Here is a 20,389-nt window from a genome sequence, read left to right on the forward strand (position 1 = left end):
AATGGAGGATCTGAGCTTCCTCCCAGGAGGGCCAGGACTGCGGCTAGGCCATGCCAGGCGGGAGGACACCAGAAGGGGAGAAAACCAGGAGCGCAGGAGGGGGTGAGAGGCTGGGAGGCCACTGAGCGGAGGCCCCGACCACAGGAGGGAAGGAGGCGGGGACAGAGGCCGAGGGCTGGAGGGGCTGATTGGGTCTTCTGTGGGAGGCAGCAGGGAACCCCTCTCCCTACTTAAAAACAAGAAAAAAATCATCCTCTAATGTTCAGCACATACTCTGCACAAACCAAGGGGGAAGATAAAAAGTACTCCGGACCGTCAGCTGCAAGTCTTCCTAGCTTGCAGGAATACAACTGATAAACATTTCTTTCTTTCTTCTTATTCTTTCAAATCTTATCCATACCAGGACCCACAGACAAATTCCTTCCATATCCCTATTTCCTGGCTGTGAGATGGAATCTGGGTTTGTGAAGACCCAGAAACCTGCAGTTTTACACCCGAAAGTTTACTGCAGTCAACAGGAAGGGACGGCCCCACGCAGGCATCTTTGAAAACGCGAGACGTCTATCCAGCCGAGTCCTAGGACGAAAGCAGCCCGAGGAGGTGTGCAGGCCGCTCCGATATTCACCTTCACAGATCTTTCCTCGAGGGGTCCTGCGGTGACCACTCGGGGACAGTGAGGAGGGGAGAGAAATCACAGAGCAGCGTCCCCGAAAGGTGGTTTCACTGGCAGGTGGATGCGGCAATGCGGGGAGCTTGCTACTGCAGAAAAGCGCTCTTGTGAACCAGAGCGCCCGAGAAAGCTGAGGCTGTTCCCTGGGGACACCCTCCCATCCTCTAGGCAGTACTTCCCAGCGTCGGTGCGATGACGCTTTGGATTAAGTGTCCGAGGATGTGTCATCTGAGCAGACATGAGAAGGAGGCCAGTGGCCGCAGTAGGTGTTGTGCTCAAGGAGAACCTCGCAGGGCCAGCGTCCCCCACAGAGAAGCAGACGGAGCCATTTTCAGGCAGGAAGCCCCGATGGGTGTGAGGCCTGGTGGCTCCTTTCTCCTCTTTGCTGTCTCTTGGTGGGTGTGAGGTCTGGTGGCCCCTTTCTCCTCTCTTTCCCGTCTCCTGGTGGGTGTGGGACCTGGTGGCTCCTTTCTCCTCTGTTTCCTGTCTCCTGGTGGGTGTGGGGCCTGGTGGCTCCTTTCTCCTCTCTTTGCTGTCTCCTGGTGGGTGTGAGGTCTGGTGGCCCCTTTCTCCTCTCTTTCCTGTCTCCGTCTTGTGGCCACGTCACTGAATCCCAGGGGAATTTCACCTCCATGTTGTGTCCCACTGAATCACACCTTTTCCCAGGGTCACATCACAGCCTGTCATTGTTTACATGTTACTATAAAAAGACATCACATTTTGAAGTCTGGAAAATGTGTTTTGCTGGGACAATAGCTCGGCCTGACCCATGGTGCTCCCCACGCTGCTGGCTATCCAATGCTTGGCAGAGTTGTGGGGGGACCCTGGAAAAGGGAAAAGGGAGGTCCGACCTGGCCTCTGCCCTCAAGTCTCCTGCAGGCTTGCCAGGAAACATGACTGAGGAATGTCTCACACACCTACGGGGAGAGGCCTCGGGGCAGGGAAGTCCAGGAGTGGGTGGCCAGCTGTGGACCTGGAGAACAACAGGACCAGAGGGTCTGAAATGACACTGTGGCATGGAACTCTGACAGAGGCAATCAGACCAACCAGCTGGTTCCAAACAAACAAACAAAACAACAAGCGAAAAACACCCAGGGGGAGAAAGAGAGGAAAGAGAGGAGAAACCTGCAGACTGCATGAGATGAAGAGGCTAATCACGCAGCTGCCACGTGGCCTCTTCTCTGGATCCTGATTTAAATAAAAGCCAAAAAGAGACAGTGACCCTCAGGGAAATGTGGCCCTGACCAGGCTGATATTCAGAAATATTGGGGAGCTATTGTTTTCAATGTCTGATAACGCAGCTGGTTATGTTTCCAAAGAAAGAGTCCTCATCGTTCAGTGTGGATCTTTGGGATATCAGCACGGACATATTCACAGTTGTATCTGTATGTCACATGGGATTTGTTCCGGTGAGCCTGGGGGGGAAGGCGGCGTCAGTGCAGATGGTTGAGATGAGTCTTGGAGTGATGGCTTTTGAAAGGGCTGGCGGTGTGCAGGTTCATTCTGTCTCAGTTCGCCTTTGTGGATGACTGATATTCCCCGCACCTAGACCATGGAGTCGCTGTTGGAGGCAGAGAGTAGCGTATTCCAGGGAGGAGGTGTGTGGGAGAAGCTCCTGGGAGAAGGCAGGTCCAAGGGGCACAGGGCCTGTGGAGAAGGTGCAGCTGGAAGGGTGGGGGGCAAGTGGAGGGGTTGGAGGCAGGGGACCCAGGGGCAAAACCTGGAGGCTGTGACAGTATCCTGAGGGTCCTGAAGTGCTCACTCAGGAAATACCGGCACAGACAAAAACAAGACAGCCGTGTATCTGTGACAATGAGGAGACAGGGCAGAGTGAACCCTGATTCTAAATACCCTGCTTCTCTAAACAAGCAGACACAACTATTACATTAGGATATGATTAGGGTTTGCCAATGGCAAACAAAATATAAGCCTCTTCCATTGCTATAAAAGAACATTTTATGCAACCACCAATTTGTCTCTGAATAAATCTGCCTGCAAAGGCAATTCGGTTAGCATTTTCTTTCAAGTCAGAGCTGCTGAGACGTGGATGCTGGAGCCGATGGCGATGGTGCCACTGGAAGCATTTGCCACTACGGCTCCCAGAAAGACTCACGGTGCTTGTTTGCCCCACCCCATTAGTTGACTCGCTGTCAGCTCAGCCACCAATGGCCCATTACTCCAGGAAGTCCAGGGAGACGTCTCTAACCCGACACGCGGCCCACAGTCGCTGCAATAGGCAAGCAGGAGTGATTTGGGATTTGGGACATGCAGTTATGTACGTGCATATACGTTTTGTTAACAGCGCTATCGGCTGACAGAAGTTACTCAGCGGCATCCTCAGCAGCAGCGCGTGCCTCCCACAGGGCTTCCCCAGTAAACTCAGGGATGCCTCGATTCAAAGACAGAGAAGAAAATCCACATAAAATAGAGAATTCTGCAATATGCTAGCTCTAGGTATCTACCTTCTTTAATTTGTTTTTGCCTTTGGTAAATTCACTAAATCCACACCCCAGAGACACAGAGGCCTTTTCCAGCTTAAAGAGGCTGTGGTCAGGTGCAGGGCATGAACTTCCGAATGTCACAGGCCCATTTCCATGAGGCCTGACCATCAGTTTTCTCATGGAAAATGTGCACACTGGCTAGTCTATGTTTGTTGTGGTTGTTAAACCCTCCAGACTTAGAGGCATTTAAAAAATGGCCCACTGTGCTTAGAGGGGTGGTTCCAAGGAGGAATTGGGATCTCCAGAGGCTCCCAGAGTGAGCCAGAGTCACGCATGACAGCTGCCCACAGACGTCTCACCATCCCTGCAGGCCTGCACACAAGGCCATGGCGTGTGGTCAACCTTCAAGTCTACCGGCAATGATGGATAAAGAAGATGCGGTACACACACACAGGATGCTACTCAGCCTCTGAAAGAAGGAAACCTGCCACTCTCCACAACACGGATGAGCTGGGAGACATCGTGGAAAGAAAGCCGGATGAGCCTGGCGCACACAGACAGAGGCTGCATGGTCGCTCTCAAGGGTGGTATCTGAAACAGCTGACCAGCAATGATGGATAAAGAAGATGTGGTACACACACACAGGACGCTACTCAGCCTGTGAAAGAAGGAAACCTGCCATTCTCCACAACAGGGATGAGCCGGGAGACACCGTGGAAAGAAAGCCAGACGAGCCTGGTGCACACAGACAGAGGCCGCATGGTCACTCTCAAGAGTGATATCTGAAACAGCTGAACTCACAAAAGCAGAGAGTAGAACCGTGGTCACCGGAGGGACTGGGGATGGAGGAATTGGGAGACGTTGGTGAAAGGACAAAATTCCAGCAAGGAGGAGCCAGCTCAAGAGACCGACTGGCCAGCACAACAGCTACAGTTAACCCCGTACTGCACACTTGGAAATCACCCAGAGTGGGCTTTATGGGTTCCCACCACAGCAGATGGTGTACGTAAGGCAATGGGTATGTGAGCAGCTCCGTGGAGCTGTCCCACAGTGTGTAGTAGCTCAGAGCATCCAGTGGCACTCCCCACATTTACGCGGTTGTTACCTGTCAGTTAGAAATTGAATAACCACCACAGCACCTGCTGTTCCCGGAGTCTGCTTACCTGGAGGTAGTGGCACGGCCTCAGGGCGGGCTTGGTGTCCTGGTGCAGCAGCGGCTTGTCCAGGTTTAGCGAGCTCTTGCGGTAGGCCTCCTTGGCCTGGCTGACCGTCAGCGTGGACCAGGAGCTGCGCTTTAGGTACTTGGCGTCCGGTGTCAGCGCCAGCCCCTCGCAGGCCGAGCACTTGACGTCGCTGTTGCTCTTGGAGGTCTTGAGCGAGAGGTCCCCGAAGGGGCTCTGCAGGGCGTCGGGGTAGCCGTGGGCCGCGGGGCCCAGGTGGTGCCGGTTGAGCACGCTAGGCGGCCGGTAGGTGCTGTCGCTGTCCAGGTTGTCATCCGAGCTCCACCAGCTGCTCATGCCGGGCCGCGGCTTGCCCTCCGGTTTGCGCTCCTTGCTCTTGCTCCTCTTGCTGTGCTTGGCGTGGTGGCCGTGGTGGGGGTCGTCAGCGCGGCCGTCCGCCTTGGCCCCGTTGGCATTGCCCTTGGAGGAGCCCTCCAGCGAGTGAGACTTGGTGAAGAGCTTCTGCACCGAGTGCACCAGGTGGCGGATGCGCCCCGGGCTCTCGCTGCGCTGCTCGGCCGCCGCGGACGCGCGCTGGTACTGCAGCGTGTGGAAACCGTCCCGGTGCAGCGGTAGCTGCTTCTCGAACTGGTCCAGCAGGTTGGCGGGGATGCGGTTGATCTTGGCGCCCGCATGCGGCGCGGCGCAGTCGTCGCGCGCGTCGTAGTGCGAACTGTAGTGCATGCGTGGGAAGGTGCTGCTGGACACGTGGTCGCCCAGCGCCACCGGCATCAGGACGCACTCCGAGTGCACCGAGCTGCGCGGCGAGCAGCGGTGGCGCCCCCCGGGGCAGCTGTCCGCGGCGCTCAGCAGGTAGGGCGGCCGCGCCTCGGGCGCGTGGTGCAGATGCTCGCAGTCCTCTGGGGGCGCCAGGCCGCACGTGTGCCCGGAACACAGCGGCGGCTGCGTCCGGCTTCCGGAGAGGCCCTTCATGCTCCTGGGCGCCGGGGAGTAGCGCTCCTCATTGAAGTGCTGCGTGGGCGACCATGAGTACTGTGGGTCTGCAGGAAAACACAGAAACGTCACTCAGCACCCGGGAGCGGGAGCGTGGGCGGGGACCCCTGGGTGCGAGCAGGTGGAATATGTGACCCCCCCACCGTGGACTGGATTTTCAGGATGGTCAGTGTCCATTTATGGCCTGGGCACTCGAGAGGGCAGCTTTGCTTGTTTTTCTGAGACCCAGTCTCGCTGTCGCCCAGGCTGGAGTGCAGTGGCACGATCTCAGCTCACTGCAACCGCTGCCTTCCGGGTTCAAGCGATTCTCTTGCCTCAGCCTCCCGAGTACCTGAGATTACTGGGTATGTGCCACCACACCTGGCTAATTTTGTATTTTTAGTAGAGATGGGGTTTTGCCATGTTGGTTAGGATGGTTTCCAACTCCTGACGTCAGGTGATCCGCCCACCTCATCCTCCCAAAGTGCTGGGATTACAGGCCCCCGCCACCACGCCCGACTAATTTTGTTTTTTTGTTTGTTTTTGTGAGACAGAGTCTCACCTTGTCTCCCAGGCTGGAGTGCAGTGGCATAATTTTGGCTCACTGCAACCTCCGTCTCCTGGGTTCAAGCAATTCTCCTGCCTCAGCCTCCCGAGTAGCTGGGATTATAGTGTACAGCACCATGCCCAGCTAATTTTGTATTTTTAATAGAGACAAAGTTTTGCCATGTTGGTCAGGCTGGTTTCGGACTCCTGACCTCAGGTGATCCACCTCCTCAGCATCCCAAATCGCTGGGATTACAGGCGTGAGCCATCGTGCCTGGCCGGGCAGTTGTTTTTATATCACACAGTGTGAGGAGCGGAGAGGAAACTCTGACGTTCCCAGATGGTTAATGACCAAGAGTTAGCCTCTGTTAGATCCAACAGGTCTCTTGACAGCCAGATTTTGTGGTATTAAGGAAATTAACAATTTGAGGGGAAGGCATAGTTGTATTTCACTTATATTTCCATTTTATGGTACAGTTTAAGAAGTTTTAAAAACAGCATCTGGTACTGATGGGTGATATTGTCTAGTAAGCTCATGCATCACACACACACGTATTAATTGTGAAAGTGTTTGTTCAGTCCACATCCTCACAGGCTAGTGAGGATGGGAGGGGCTTTCTCGAGGCCCCATCTTCGTGGGGGCAGCTGTGTCTCCTTCCCCAGAGGCCAGGCTCTGTCCCTTCCTGCCTGACTCCTCCCTGTGCCCTTCTGCAGCCTGCGATGAGCTTTCCCTGAAAGCCTGGAGGACGGAGGCTATGGTTACAACACAGCATGGCCTGTCTTATGGCCACTGAGTCGCCGAGGGGCAGGTACCTTGTTCTTTCCTGTCCCTGGGGAGACAGTTGGGTGCCAGGGTGACCCGCAGAGAAGGAGGATCTGACAGCTCCTGGCCTGTTGCTCCCCTGGTCTCTGCACTCACACCTTCCTCCTCCTGGCGGGCGCTCCTCAACCCCCCACCTGCCTCCATCTCAGTCCCCTCCTGCTCCAGACGCTCCTGCTTGACACCAGGACCATCATGATGGCCTCCTCCTCTGTCCCTCTCTCCCCCTACCTCCACCCAGACACAGTTGCCCCCATCAAATGCACCCCCGCCCATCCACCAACTTTCAGGTGAGTCCTGTCTCCTTGGCCTGTTACTCAAGGCCATATCTAGGACAGTGAGCTCCCTGCAGGCACAGCCACCTGGCTTGTGACAGCCATGGGCCACCCAGGAGCAGTGCCAGCCCCAGAACAGACACCCGAGCTCTGTGATAACCGGAGGAGCCAACGAGCCTCCCTCTGCCCCATGGTCTGCGCGTCCCTCTGAGTCTGCTGGGCCTTAACCACACCCAGCTGCTATCATTTCTAGATGTCACTGCCCAGGTTCTGCTGGCCTGTGCTTCCAGGCCTGGATGCAGTCCCTGTATTGATTCCAAGACCCAGCTCCACACCACTGGACTTTGCTGTGTGCTGTCCTCGAGGCCAAAGACCCAAACAGGAGTTAGAAGTGGCCTCCTTGAGGGGCTGAGCATGGCCATCTCCTCAGGAAGGAAACGATCCCCCACACGTTCGTCCAACACCCCCTGTCCCGGGGCACCTCCAAGCCTCGGATTCCACAGCAATTTCCTGCCTGCCCACTCCCCCATCACCATGAGCATCTCTCCCCCTTGTTCCTCTGTCGCTGCCACCCGCTGCGGCCTGAGATGCACCCCTACCTGCAGTCCTGTGGTGACTCCGGCATGCCCTGCACTCGGAGAGCTGCCCACTCTGACTCCCAGAGCAACATGGACACCAGGGAAAGCAAGCAGAGAGATGGGGAGTGAGGCTTTTCCTATCGTGTCCAACACCAACCCTCCAGGTAACGAAGGCAAGAAAAAAAACATACCCGGCTGAGAACGTTTACCAAGTGACTAGTCCTAGGTATGGCCTCACAGTGTTCCCAGTTTCAATTTCAGGATCCAGGGCTGCCAACCATCCAGGCCAGCATGGCTATGAAAACATGGGATAAGGAAAGGATGTGATTTCATGGGTCCCTGGGAAATCAGGGACCAGCTTCTCACACCCAGGAGTGAATGCAGAAGAAGGGAATGGAAAGATTTCCCAAGGGGTCCCCAGAGACTGACAGCAAGGTGTGGGGCTGTTTCTCTCATGGAGGGCAGCAGAGGGATCTCTCCTGTGTCTTCTCACAGTAAACAGCCTCCAATTCAAGAATAAACAGATCCTTTAACTTCAAAGCGAGGCTCACTGTGTTATATTTCAGGTGCCTACGCCGTCTCGCAGGAGCGCCTACGCGGTAAGGGCCAGCAGTGTCTTCCTTTCTCAAATAGTTAAATTATAATGAGAGCACTTTAATATATTGGGGGAATATTTAGATATTATTTTAATATAATTAAAAGCAAGTTTTCAAATGAAATTCAATATTCAACTGCTAGATAGCAAAACGATGTGCTGTAATCCAGACTTTACAGCAGCATAAAGTTGTCATCCTGTTATCTTTTGCTTTGTTTTTCCATTAACATGTAATTTAATACAATTCTAATCTCCCTTCATATTAAAAAGCGAGCCCATTAATGCCCCACGCACGTATCCTATTTCTGCCTAATGTTTAGCCTAGAAGCTATGTTATGAATGTGGCTCCTTAAAAGAACAGCATAAAAGATCAAATTTAACCGAAATGAATTAAATTTGATTATGCCACATGTTGATAGCACATTCTCATTTCCACTGTACAGGACTGAATTTCCTGATGGATGCATGGAAACATACATTAAAATATTATCACAATAACGACAACAGCAACGTGCTGTAAACAATGGCAACACTAGAAAGCGTAATGAGCACCGCACTAGGTTTTTGTTTTTTTTAGGTCTACACAATGTATAATAAATACTTAGGGGCTGGTAAATTCTTTTTGTGAAAATGAGGTAGCAAACACGAAATGCAGAAAGCATCTTGGTTTCCTAACTTCCAGCTTTTCACGACACCATTTTTGTCATTAAGCAAGAGAAAACAGCAATTATAGTCATTATTCATGAATGTATAACTGTCTCCCCAAATTCAGAATAGAATGTAAATGCATATCTTACTGTTGCATTTATGGGATGTCTGGCCTACTCCTTCTAAAAAGCATATTGTTAGTGTAGGAATAAAAATGTGAAGAATACAGCTAATGTTTACAGGGTACACATTGTGCTTGTGAGGTTCTTCCTGGGAGGTTCCCTCCAACCCTCCGGCAGTCTTCACGGAGGAGCGCTTACCCTGCTGCAGGCCAAGGAAACTGAGGGTTGATGGGCAGCATTCCCACATCTCACACTTGGTCACTGATGGATGGGAAGGCAGTGTTTGGAGCCCTACCTTCCTGGGCAAACCCACCGAGTAGCTCCAAACCGGGGAGTGACCTGAGCCAGCCAGCTGCCTGCACACCTCAGTGATGATCCCAGCCCAGGGCTTTGGGGAAAGCATGTGGCTCACCCAGGGCAGCCACTGGTGTGAGAGCAGAGAGGAGTAGGCCACGCACAGGGGTCCTCCCCAGCCCTCCCCTGACTGCAGGCAATGGGGGGCCCTTCCCCACCAGGAACACCAGTTCCTCCTCCCTGCCTGAGGCTCCTCAGATCCAGCCTTATCTGCCTGCATTTTCTTCAGCTTAGGAAAGGGAGGGGGAGACCCTCAGCATGTACCTCTCCTGCCCTCCACCCTGGAAAGAATTGCCCTGCTGGAAGTGGAAGCCTGATGAACTTAAAGCCAAAACCAAACAAACCAAGAAAAAAACAGAACAATAAACGCTTTATAAAGTGGACCATGGAGTGAGTTACTAAATAAAAACTGATATACTCTACCATAGTGCATTTTTCCTGAAGCAGTTAAACGTAAGCAACATTTCCTCAGAAACTGTAACTTGTTGAAAACGGTGAGACAGCCCTGGTGGTGCTGGATTCACGCTGACTTTCTTGGCCATCCTGGTCTTTCCCTCTGCTCTGCCGTCCCTTCCTCAGTCCCCCATGTGACACCTGGTCATCCTGATTCTCTTAGAGTCCCCCAGACCCTGGAGCCAACCCTGCCATTGGTCAAAACATTGGTCAAACACAAGCGCAAACATAGGCCAGGGATTATAGTCAAAAACAGACACTGAACCTGTTCCTGTATTTACCATATGATGGTATGAAAGGCATCGTCCATCACACGTCATAAGGAACTTATCTGAAGCTCCATTTAAAAAAATTCCTTTCAAATTTTAACAGAAAGTATAAGATTTGAATGCTGACACCTGTAAAGCATTGTTGACCAGAAATTGTAACAATCTAGATGAATGGAAAGACATCCCATATTCATGGATTGGAAGGCTTAATATGGTTAAGACAGAAAAAAAAATCCCCAATTAATCTACAGATTGTATACAATCCCTATCAAATCTCAGTTGTTTACTCTTTAGAAATTCAAAAGCTGATCTTAAAATTCATATAAACAGAAAAGCAAAACTACACCCAAAGAAAGCTAGCAGATGGAAAGAAATAAGATCACCACAGAGATAAATAAAATAAAGAAAAGAAACAATAGAGAATCAATGAAGCCAAAATTTTGTTTTTAAAAAATATCAACAAAACTGATGAACCTTTACCTAGACTGAAACTCGAAATGTGAGAAAACTCCAATTACTAAAATCAGAAATAAAGTAGTTTACTACTGACTTTTCATAAATAAAAGGATTATAAGAGAATACTACAAAAATCACATGACAAAAAATTAGATAACCTAGATGAAATGAATAAATTCATAAAAACACACAAATTACTTCAAGAAGAAACAGAAAATCCCAACAGACCAACAGCAAACAAAGAGATTGAATCAGTAATCAAAAAATGTCTGATAAAAGTCCAGGACTAGATGATGTCACAGGTGAATTCTATCAGTATTTAAATAAGAATTAACACCAATCCCTCTCAAAATCTCCAAGGACTAGCATAGGCAGGAATGCTTCCAAGCCCATTCTGTGGTAATTCTATCAGGGCCAGAATTACCCTGCTAGCAAAGCCAGATAAAAACATTACAAGAAAAGAAGACTATAGATAAATATCCCTTATAAATAGAGATATAAAAATCCTCAAAAATATTAGCAAATATAGCAGCATATGAGGAGACTTATACACCATGACTACATAGAATTTATCGCAGGAATGCAAGGAAGGTTCAACATAGGAACATCAATCAATGTAATAAATCACAGTAATAGAACAAAGGGGAAAAAGCCATACGCTCAAAGCAGTTGATACAGAAAAGGTATTTGATAAAGTACGAGATCATTTCATGATAAAAACACTCAGAGAATTAGGACTAGAGGGAGCTTCTCCAACATAATAATGGGCATTTATGGGAAATCTACAGCTAACATCATACTCAATGATGAAGGGCTGAAAGCTCTCCCTATGAGAAAAGAATAAAACAGAGATGCCCACTTTCACTGCTGCTCAGCAAAGGAGCAGTTTACAAGAGCAAAATAAAAAATTAGTTGTATTTCCATATGTTAGTAACGAGAAATCCAAAAAGTAAGTTAAAAAAAGAAATTCCACTTAAAATAACATCTAAAACAATAAAAACCACTGAGACCATATAACCAAGGAGGTAAAAGAGGGCTAGGCACAGTTACTTATGCCTGGAATTCCAGTACTTTGGGATAATGAGGTGGGAGGATCACTTGATCCCAGGAGGAGTTTGAGACCAGCCTGGACAACATGATGAAACCACATCTTTACAAAAAACACAAAAATTATCCAGGCACAGTTGTGGGCACATGTAGTCCCAGTTAGTTACTTGGGAGGCTAAGGTGGGAGGATTGCTTGAGTCTGGGAGTTCAAGGCTGCAGTGAGCTGAGCTTGCATCACTGCGCACCAGCCTGGAGTGACAGAGTGATGCTTTGTGTCTAAGAAAGAAAGAAAGAAAGAAAAAAGGTGAAAGATTCATACACTAAAAACTAGTAAACATCATATAGAAATGCAACAGGTCCTGAGAAGTGAAAACAATCTTGAGAAAGAAGAACAAGGTTGGAAGACTCACACTTATGGATCCCAAGAGTCACTACAAAGTCATAGTAATCAAAAGGGTGAGGCCCCACACAAGGATGCACACACGGACCCATGGAACTGAACTGGGAGTCCAGACATGCACCTGCACATTTGATACTTTTGATAAGGGAGACAAGGTCACCACCATGGCATGTGTATGCCTATGTAACAAACCTGCACGTTCTACACATGTACCCCAGAACTTAAAGTATAATAAATAAATTTTAAAAAAGAGAGAGAGACAAGGTCACCTGGGGGGAAAGAATAGTGTCTTCTACAAATAATGCTAGGACAACCCAGTTTCTATACACCAAGGAATGAATTTAACCCCCCATCTTACACAATCTGCAAAAATGAACTCAAAGTGGCTTAAAGACAGAAAAGGGCTAAAACTATAAAGCAATTTGGAGAAAACAGAGATATATTTCTTTGTGACTGTGAAGCAGGCAATGGTTTCTTAGACATGTCACCAAAGCACAGGATATAGATAAAATGAACTTCCTAAAATTAAAAACTTTTGTGCTTTAAAAAATGCCATCAAGAAAATGCAAAGGCCAACCACAGAATGGGAAACAGTTTTGAAAATCACATATTTGAGAAGGAACTTGAATCTAGAATATATAAATCTTACAACTCCATTATAATAAAACATACAATCCTACATGCAGAAAAAATCTGAGGCCACTAAAAAAAATAAAATAAAACAAATAATCCAAATAAAAATGGGCATAGAAGCTGAATATTTCTCTAAAGGCATCCTAACGGCCAAAGAGCCCACGGAAAGGCGTTCTGCATCATTTGCCAGTAGAGAAATGCAATCAAAACCAAAGTGTGGTACCATTCAAGCCCCCGAGGTGGCCAGAGGTAAGAGGACACAGTTCCAGAGCTTGATGAAGATGCGGAGAAACTGGAAACTCACACGCTGCCGGGGAAGGGAGAACCGGCTGGCGGGTCCTCAACAGGTTGAACACAGAGTCACCAAATGTTTCATTTCAAGAGAAATGAAACACATCCAGGCAAAGCCTGTGTAAGAATGCTCACAGCAACACCACTTATAGTCCCCCAAAACTGGAGACAACCTCAATGCTGACCGACAGACGAATGGACAAACGCAAGGGCCTGCACCTGCACGATGGAAACTTTTTCAGGAATTAAAACCAATTAAGCCCAGAAATGTGCTGCACCATGGAAAGGCCTTCAAAACCTTACACCACGGGGAAGAAGCCAGTCACAAAGGACCAGCAATGTACGATTTCATTCTAATGAAGTGTCCAGAACAGGCAGAACTTGAAATGGAAAATACACTGTTGATTCTCAGTGTCAGAGTGGGTAAGAGTGAGGCTGTAAAGGCACGGGGTTGCTTTCTGGGTTGGTGAAGATGTTTTAAATTGAACAGAGTGATGGCTGCACATACCTATTACTGAACGCCACCGAAATGTACATCCTAAAGGGTGACTTGCATGGTGTGTGACTTGTATCGCCATAAAGCTCGAATAAAGTAAATAAATGCATGTGCATATATAAAGAAGACACACAGAAACTCAAAATCAAGTAAGTACACGCTTCACTTAAAATTCTTCATTTGCTTTAGAGCTCAGTAAAAGATCTGTTTAGTAAAATTTAAGAAAGCAATTGCATTCATTGTTTTGCTTCTAAATCTCCTCCTTCTCCACAGAACAGAGAATGTGGCTGAAGTTGCTTTCTGTGTTGCTCTGATCACCATATGGCTCAGAGAAACATCTGAGGCTCGTGAATTAATAATCGAAGGGCCTATGAGCGCCACATGTGTCCTCTTCCTTTGCTCTTCATTCTGACTTAGAGTTCCTTGACCCTGATTGTGGATTCAGTGGACACGCCCTCATTCCGTTTTACATGTTTCTGTTACTGGCTTCAGTTCCTCATGAAATTAAGCAAGGTATGAATTAGGGAGAGAGATCCATGATGGCTGATCACTAGCTGCTTGGGCTCGTAGTTCCCAGTGAAAGTGCAGAGAACGAGAGGACGCCACACTTTCAGATGAATATTTGTTGCTCACGGACTAGGAGATTCCCAGCAGAGGAGCCCCACGTGTCGCCAGGGCGACTCTTGTGGCCGGCGCGGCGTTTTTGCTGGTGCCTTAGTGCGCCAGTTTTTGGTGCAGAGTCCGGAGATTCCCGGGCAGAAAAGCACCATCAATCTTAACACCGCTATTTTGGCCAGCGCAGTGGATTGCTCAGATTTCGGCGCTGGGAATCAACAAGTTGGACGTCTGCTCAGAGATCTAGTTAGAAAGTCGGTAATTACAAAAACAACAGACGGATAAATATATAATGAAGGGAAGAAACCAGCGTAAAAAGGTAGAGAATACTCAAAATCAGAATGCCTCTCCCTCTACAGGGGATCGCAATTCCTCATCAGTAACGGAACAAGGCTTAATAGATTACGAGTGTGTTCCAATAACAGAAGCAGGTTTCAAAACGTGGGTGATAAGAAACTTCTGTGAATTAAAAGAACTTGTTCTAACCCAATGCAAAGAAACTAAGAACCTTGAAAAAAGGTTTGACGAAATGTTAACAAGAATGGACAATGTAGAGAGGAATATAAGTGAATTGATGGAGCTGAAAAACACAACACGAGAACTTCGCGAAGTATGCGCAAGTTTAAACAGTCGAATTGATCAAGTAGAAGAAAGGATATCAGAAGTTGAGGACCAGCTCAGTGAAATGAAACGAGAAGACAAGATTGGAGAAAAAAGGATGAAAAGGAATGAGCAAAGTCTCCAGGAAATATGGGACTATGTGAAAAGACCTAATTTACGTTTGATAGGTGTACCTGAATGTGATGAAGAGAATGAATCCAAGTTGGAAAATACTCTTCAGGATATCATTCAGGAAAACTTTCCCAACCTGGCAAGGCAGGGTAATATTCAACTCCAGGTAATACAGAGAACACCACAAAGATATTCTTCAAGAAGACCAACCCCAAGACACATAATTGCCAGATTTATTAGGGTTGAAATGAAGGAGAAAATACTAAGGGCAGCCAGAGAGAAAGGTCAGGTTACCCATAAAGGGAAACCTATCAGACTTAGAGCAGATCTCTCAGCAGAAACCCTACAAGCCAGAAAAGAGTGGGGACCAATATTTAACATCCTTAAAGAAAAGAACTTTCAACCCAGAATTTCCTATCCAGCCAAACTAAGCTTTATAATCGAAGGAAAAATTAAATCTTTCACGAACAAACAAGTACTTAGAGACTTCACCACCACCAGGCCTGCTTTACAAGAGCTTCTGAAAGAAGCACTATACATATAAAGGAACAACCAATATCAGCCTTTCCAAAAATATATCAAAAAGAAAAGAACATTAACACAACGAAAAATTTACACTAACTAATGGGCAAAACAGCCAGCTAGCATCAAATGCCAATATTAAAGTTACATATAGTCTAATCGGATAAAAAGCCAAAACCCATTAGTATGCTGCATCCAGACCCATCTCACATGCAATGATACACAAAGACTCAAAACAAAGAGAAGGAGGAAAATTTATCAACCAATCAGAGAGTAAAAATATACAAATAAATAAAAAGCAGGAGATGCAATTCTCGCCTCTGATAAAGTAGACTTTAAAGCAACAAAGAGCAAAAGAGGCAAAGAAGGACATTACATAATGGCAAAAGGATCAATGTAACAAGAAGAGCTAACGATTCTATAGATCAACGAGACAGAAAATTAACAAGGACATCCAGGACTTGAACTCAGACCCAGAACAAGTAAACTTAATAAACATTTATAGAACTCTCCACTTCAAATACATAAAACATACATTACCACCTCACACCTATTCCATAAGTGACTACATAATTGGAAGTAAATTACTCCTCAGTAATCGCATAGCACTTCATAGGTTTAAATGAAATATTGGTTGGCTGCTCATTAGTTATTTTCTTCCCTTATTCCTTCCTGTTTACATCAAGTATAATTATTGGTATAAAAGAGGTTTTCAATACCCATTACTAAACTGCATTCTAGCCTGGGCAAGAAAGCAATACTCCTATTCTCTCTCTCTCTTTCTCTTCCTTTTTCTTCCTCTTCTTTATTCTTTTTCTTTCTTTAAAAAAAAAAAAAGTAGTGAAAAAAAAAAAAAGAAATTAAGCAAGGTATGAATTAGTAAATCGGTTAACCGACCTGATAATGTGAATTCGCGTTATACAGGAATGGCTGATGGCTATTTAGTCCCCTATCCAGATGACTGCTGAGGAAAGCTGAAGGGAAACCCTTGGATCCCGTCTGGGTGAGCTGAGCTGGCAGAGGGTCCAGAACCCAGGGGCTGCTGCTGTTTCCCACTCATGGGATCCAAGATTCGGGACAGCTCGCCAAGGTCCTGAATTTCCTTATCTGTTTGGGGTTTGCCTTTATTTTCCTGTAGTTCAAAGGGTTTTAAACTGAGGCTATACCTTAGTGTCATCCAGGAAGTGCGTAAAGGACAAATTTCTGGACATCATCTGAGGCACAGTAAGACCCTACCTCTGGGGTGCAGCTCAGGAGCCTGTGATATCAGTAAATATCAGTAGCTACCAGGTTTATGCTCTGCGTGGTCTGACATTAATTTTTATATTTGATATTGTGTCTCCTAACTGGCCTCTTTAATCTATGAGTCATGCTCTATACTTAGTAGAATTTCTTGAATTACCATCAGTGGTCTCAATGAATGTTTGTTAATGGAATAAATGCATAAATGAATTAAACTGAAAGAGAAAGTGTGCATTAGGAGCTCCATGGAAGTAGGTTAGTTGGCAAAGTTTACATCCTCCACAAAATTCCAAGGCTGGAATAATACATGGTTAATATTTCAAGCACTCTGACACTCTCGAGAGGAAGTGCTCTGTAGAAAATCCTGTGCCGGTCACCAAACTCTGGATCCCTGGGCTGAATTCTGTGGAAACAATTCTGCCACTGTGCTCGCAGGCGCTTCTTTGTACTTTTTTTATTTAAATGTTTTTGTAAGAAAAATTCTGCTGTTTCTAAAATCTTAGCCCCAAACAGATGAGACCCTGGATGTTTGTGTAGTTTCAAACCACTTTCAAAGTTAGAACTATATTATCCAGAAATAGTTCCACGGTTGCCATATTGCATATTTCCAGAAGGTACAGGCAGTCTCTGAGAGGAAGCATGCTGGTCACGGTGCCCCCGCCGGGCTCTGGCTGCAGTGATGCCCCCTCCATGGTGGATGAGACACTAGCTTGAGTCCAGCTTCCGGCGGCTCCCTGGAGCCGTCTGCAAAGGCAGCAGAGCTGCATAGCTGCACTCGACTCTAGCGCCCAGCCTGGGAGGAAGAAGTACATTACATTATGGTCACTAGGTGGGTGTTTTTGATTTTTTTTTTCTCATGAGGTCACAGAATTACAGAATTGGAGAGGTTTTACATAGATCTTCTGTGGTATTAGTTTTAAAAGTGTTTTCCTGCCTGCCTTTCTCTCTCTTTCATTAATGACTCAGTATAACCATTCAAACAAAATTTACAAAGCACCTGCTGCAAACAAGGCCCCGTGGTGGACAGTGAGAAAAACAGCCTTCAGTTGGGAGGTGGTACTCACAATAAACAGATAAACAGGCGAACGTCAGACAGTGACAAATTCTCTAAAAAGCGCAGGGCAAGGGGCTGATCACCACACGTTTCAGGGCATTACCTGCTGGGACAGGTGTGGTGGGGAAGGCTTGACTGGTCCAGAGACCAGAAGTAAGTAGGATGGATATCTGAGGGTCCTGGGAAGAGGGTTCCGGGCACGGTGCATCCATGGCTGAGTTGGTGCCTGGGGTAGCACTTCGGGAGGGGGACCACAGGGAGAGCAGGTGAGAGGAGGCTATGCCTGGGTCCCAGAGGGTGGTGCTGGCAATCACAGGACTTTGCTGAGCTTCTGAGTCTGGAGGTCATGGGAACAGAGAAGAGATAGGAAGGCACTGATGCTTGAAGGGGTCTCTCTGGCTGCTGAGTATGGGCTGGGAAGGCAGGTCCTGCAAGGCCATGGGCCATGGGTGCTGATGGCATGGCTGTGTTCCGCCTGGTGGCTCTGAGGTGTGTCCACACATCCACACTAAGGTTTTCTACATCAAGCACAGCTGGACATGCAAAGTGGTGCAATGTGGCAGGTCACACTGTGGGCATCCTCCAAAGAGAGGAGAAAGTGGCCCCGTCACAGCTCCCAGTGAAGGCGCGGGACTCTGGCATGGCTCAGCAGACTCCCGTCCACTCTGCGTCATGCTTCTGTCTCTGGGTGAAAGTTGAATTCTCACTCAGCTGGTGGGCATGGGCTTGTTATCTCCAAGTGCACCGAGATTAGAGCTGTCCATCATAGGAACAGTTGCCAGTGTTTTAATGGTGTGGCTAATTGCATCATGTGGTAACCTGTTTTACTCTTCAGAGTCCTCGCCCAGATGGACTTGACAACTTGTCTGTGGGTTGAATCTCAATGTGGAAGGCGTCTGGCCAACAGTGGCAATTACTCCCAGAGAATATGTGCAGCCTGAACTTTCTGAGAGTCTGTTGATGGACATGCTGTTAGTTATGAAAACAAATGAAAAAAGATGAGTGACAGGCTGGGCGCTGTGGCTCATGCCAGTAATCCCAGCACTGTGGGAGCCCAAGGTGGGTGGATCACTTGAGGTCAGGAGTTCAAGACCAGCCCTGGCCAACATGGTAGAACCCCGTTTCTACTAAAAATACAAAAATTAGCCAGGCGTGGTGGTATGCACCTATAATCCCAGCTACTCAGGAGGCTGAGGCACAAGAATCACTTAAGCCTGGAAGGTGGAGGTTGCAGTGAGTGGAGACTGCTCCACTGCACTTCAGCCTGGGTGACAGAAGACTTTTACTCAAAAAAAAAAAAAAAAAGAAAGGAAAAAGAAAAAGAAAAGGGTGAGTGAGATGAGTGACAGCTGTCATGACATGAGGGGCTGTGCCACAGGGTGGGGATCTGAGGACGCTGTGCTGATGGATTTGCACACAGGGCCACCCAGGGCGTGACTCTGGAGTTTTGAGTGGCTGTAGCCACACTGCTGTGGGGACTGCACCGGTAAGAGAGGCTGGAATGACAATGGTAAAATCCAATTCCTAGAAAAGGGGGTCACGGCATTCTAGATGCCCTCAACAGAAAACGAGCTGTGAGCGCAGAAGCCGGGGATGAGGGAGGGAGACGGAGCACCTCCCTGTCTGTACTGTACCTGCAGAAAATGCGGGCCTGCACGGAGCAGCTTTCATCTTTTTACAAAATGGTTATCTTACCATGCAGCCTGTGCACTGAGCCTTAAAGAAATCAGCCGGGGGATCTAAGAGGAATTTAATATGCTTTTCATTTCCTGTCCATTCAGTTCTGCTTAGGTGTTCCGGGAATTCTGTGCTTGTGGAGAGAGCATGTTTTCAAACATGCGCAGCCTTTTGGGGGGATAATGAAATGCGGGGAACGATAAGCCTGGAGGCCCAGGGAGTGCTGCAGGTGAGAAATAACTTCTGAGCGCGCTATAGAGATCTTTGTTAGTTAAGAAGTATATTTGGGTGGATGTAGATAGTGATAAGAAGGAGAGAGAAGGGAGAATGAATGAGAGAGAAAGCAGGAAGGAAAAGGCAGAAAATGGGGGAGGACTCAGGCCATGGTGCGTGGGACACAGGAGCACCGGTGGCCCTGACAGCATCAGCTGCCCCGAGCCCTGCAGATGCCCCAGGCCGGCTTCTCATCCTCAACTACAGGCACTCTGCAGGAGGCTACACTGCCCTCACCACGGACAGCAGCTCTCTGCTCCCTCATCACTGTCTTCCTCCGATTCACCTCCTTACTTATGGCCACTCCATCCATCTTTAAGACCCATTGTGAGAGCTTTCTTCTCCTATGAGCATCTTCCTAAACTCTCCCACCCAAATTGAGTCTCCTTTCTACAAACATTAGAATTTTACCTGGACTTTTCCTAAGACATTACTCCATCCATCCATCCATTTATCCTTCCTTCCCTCCCTCCCTCCCTTCCTCCCATCCTTCATTCCTTCCATTTCTCCTTTTATCTGTCCTCCCACACTTGCATCCATGAAGCCACAGGCATCATGAGTGCCAGGTTCCACAGCAGATGTTGGGGATAGAGAGATGAGCAGGACAGTCCCTGCCCTACAAAAGCAAGGTCTGGTGTTCAAAGTCCAGTAGGAGAAATGGGTGAGTAAGGCAATCATTGGAATAGCATGTTTCCTGCAGACAAAGGAGGTGCATGGGGTACAGGTGAGACACTGGGGCAGGCTGGTGGTGGCAGGCATGGGAGAATCAGGGAACGCTCTGGCAGACATCCTTTGGATACCTCAAGGATAGGCAATCATTTTAATGACATAAAAAATGTCATGGCCTCCCCCTTTTCCTGCCTTGTTTGCTTCCACCCCAATGCACATTCACACACACATATGTACACACAACTGTGCACATGTGTAACTACACATGCATGGTTATGCAGACACACACCCAAACACACAAGCAGATACACATGGTTTTGTACACAGATATGCATGCATGCACACCATTAGGCTGCAA

The 20,389-nt window shown here is 47.9% G+C and overlaps 1 protein-coding gene across 1 annotated transcript in view; it reads right to left on the bottom strand.

Moving 5' to 3' along the window:
• DLGAP2 (DLG associated protein 2) overlaps positions 1–20,389 on the bottom strand; it is a 698,275-nt gene that overhangs the window by 127,623 nt on the left and 550,263 nt on the right. The window contains exon 4 of the mRNA XM_064369784.1: positions 4,275–5,332. Within this exon, the coding sequence (XP_064225854.1) occupies positions 4,275–5,332 (1,058 nt within the window). The remainder of the gene's footprint in view (positions 1–4,274; positions 5,333–20,389) is intronic.

This window comes from Aotus nancymaae, unplaced genomic scaffold (genome assembly GCF_030222135.1).
Source record: "Aotus nancymaae isolate 86718 unplaced genomic scaffold, 86718_ANA_hifiasm-v0.15.2.pri h1tg000090l, whole genome shotgun sequence".
Taxonomy (NCBI): Eukaryota; Metazoa; Chordata; class Mammalia; order Primates; family Aotidae; genus Aotus; species Aotus nancymaae.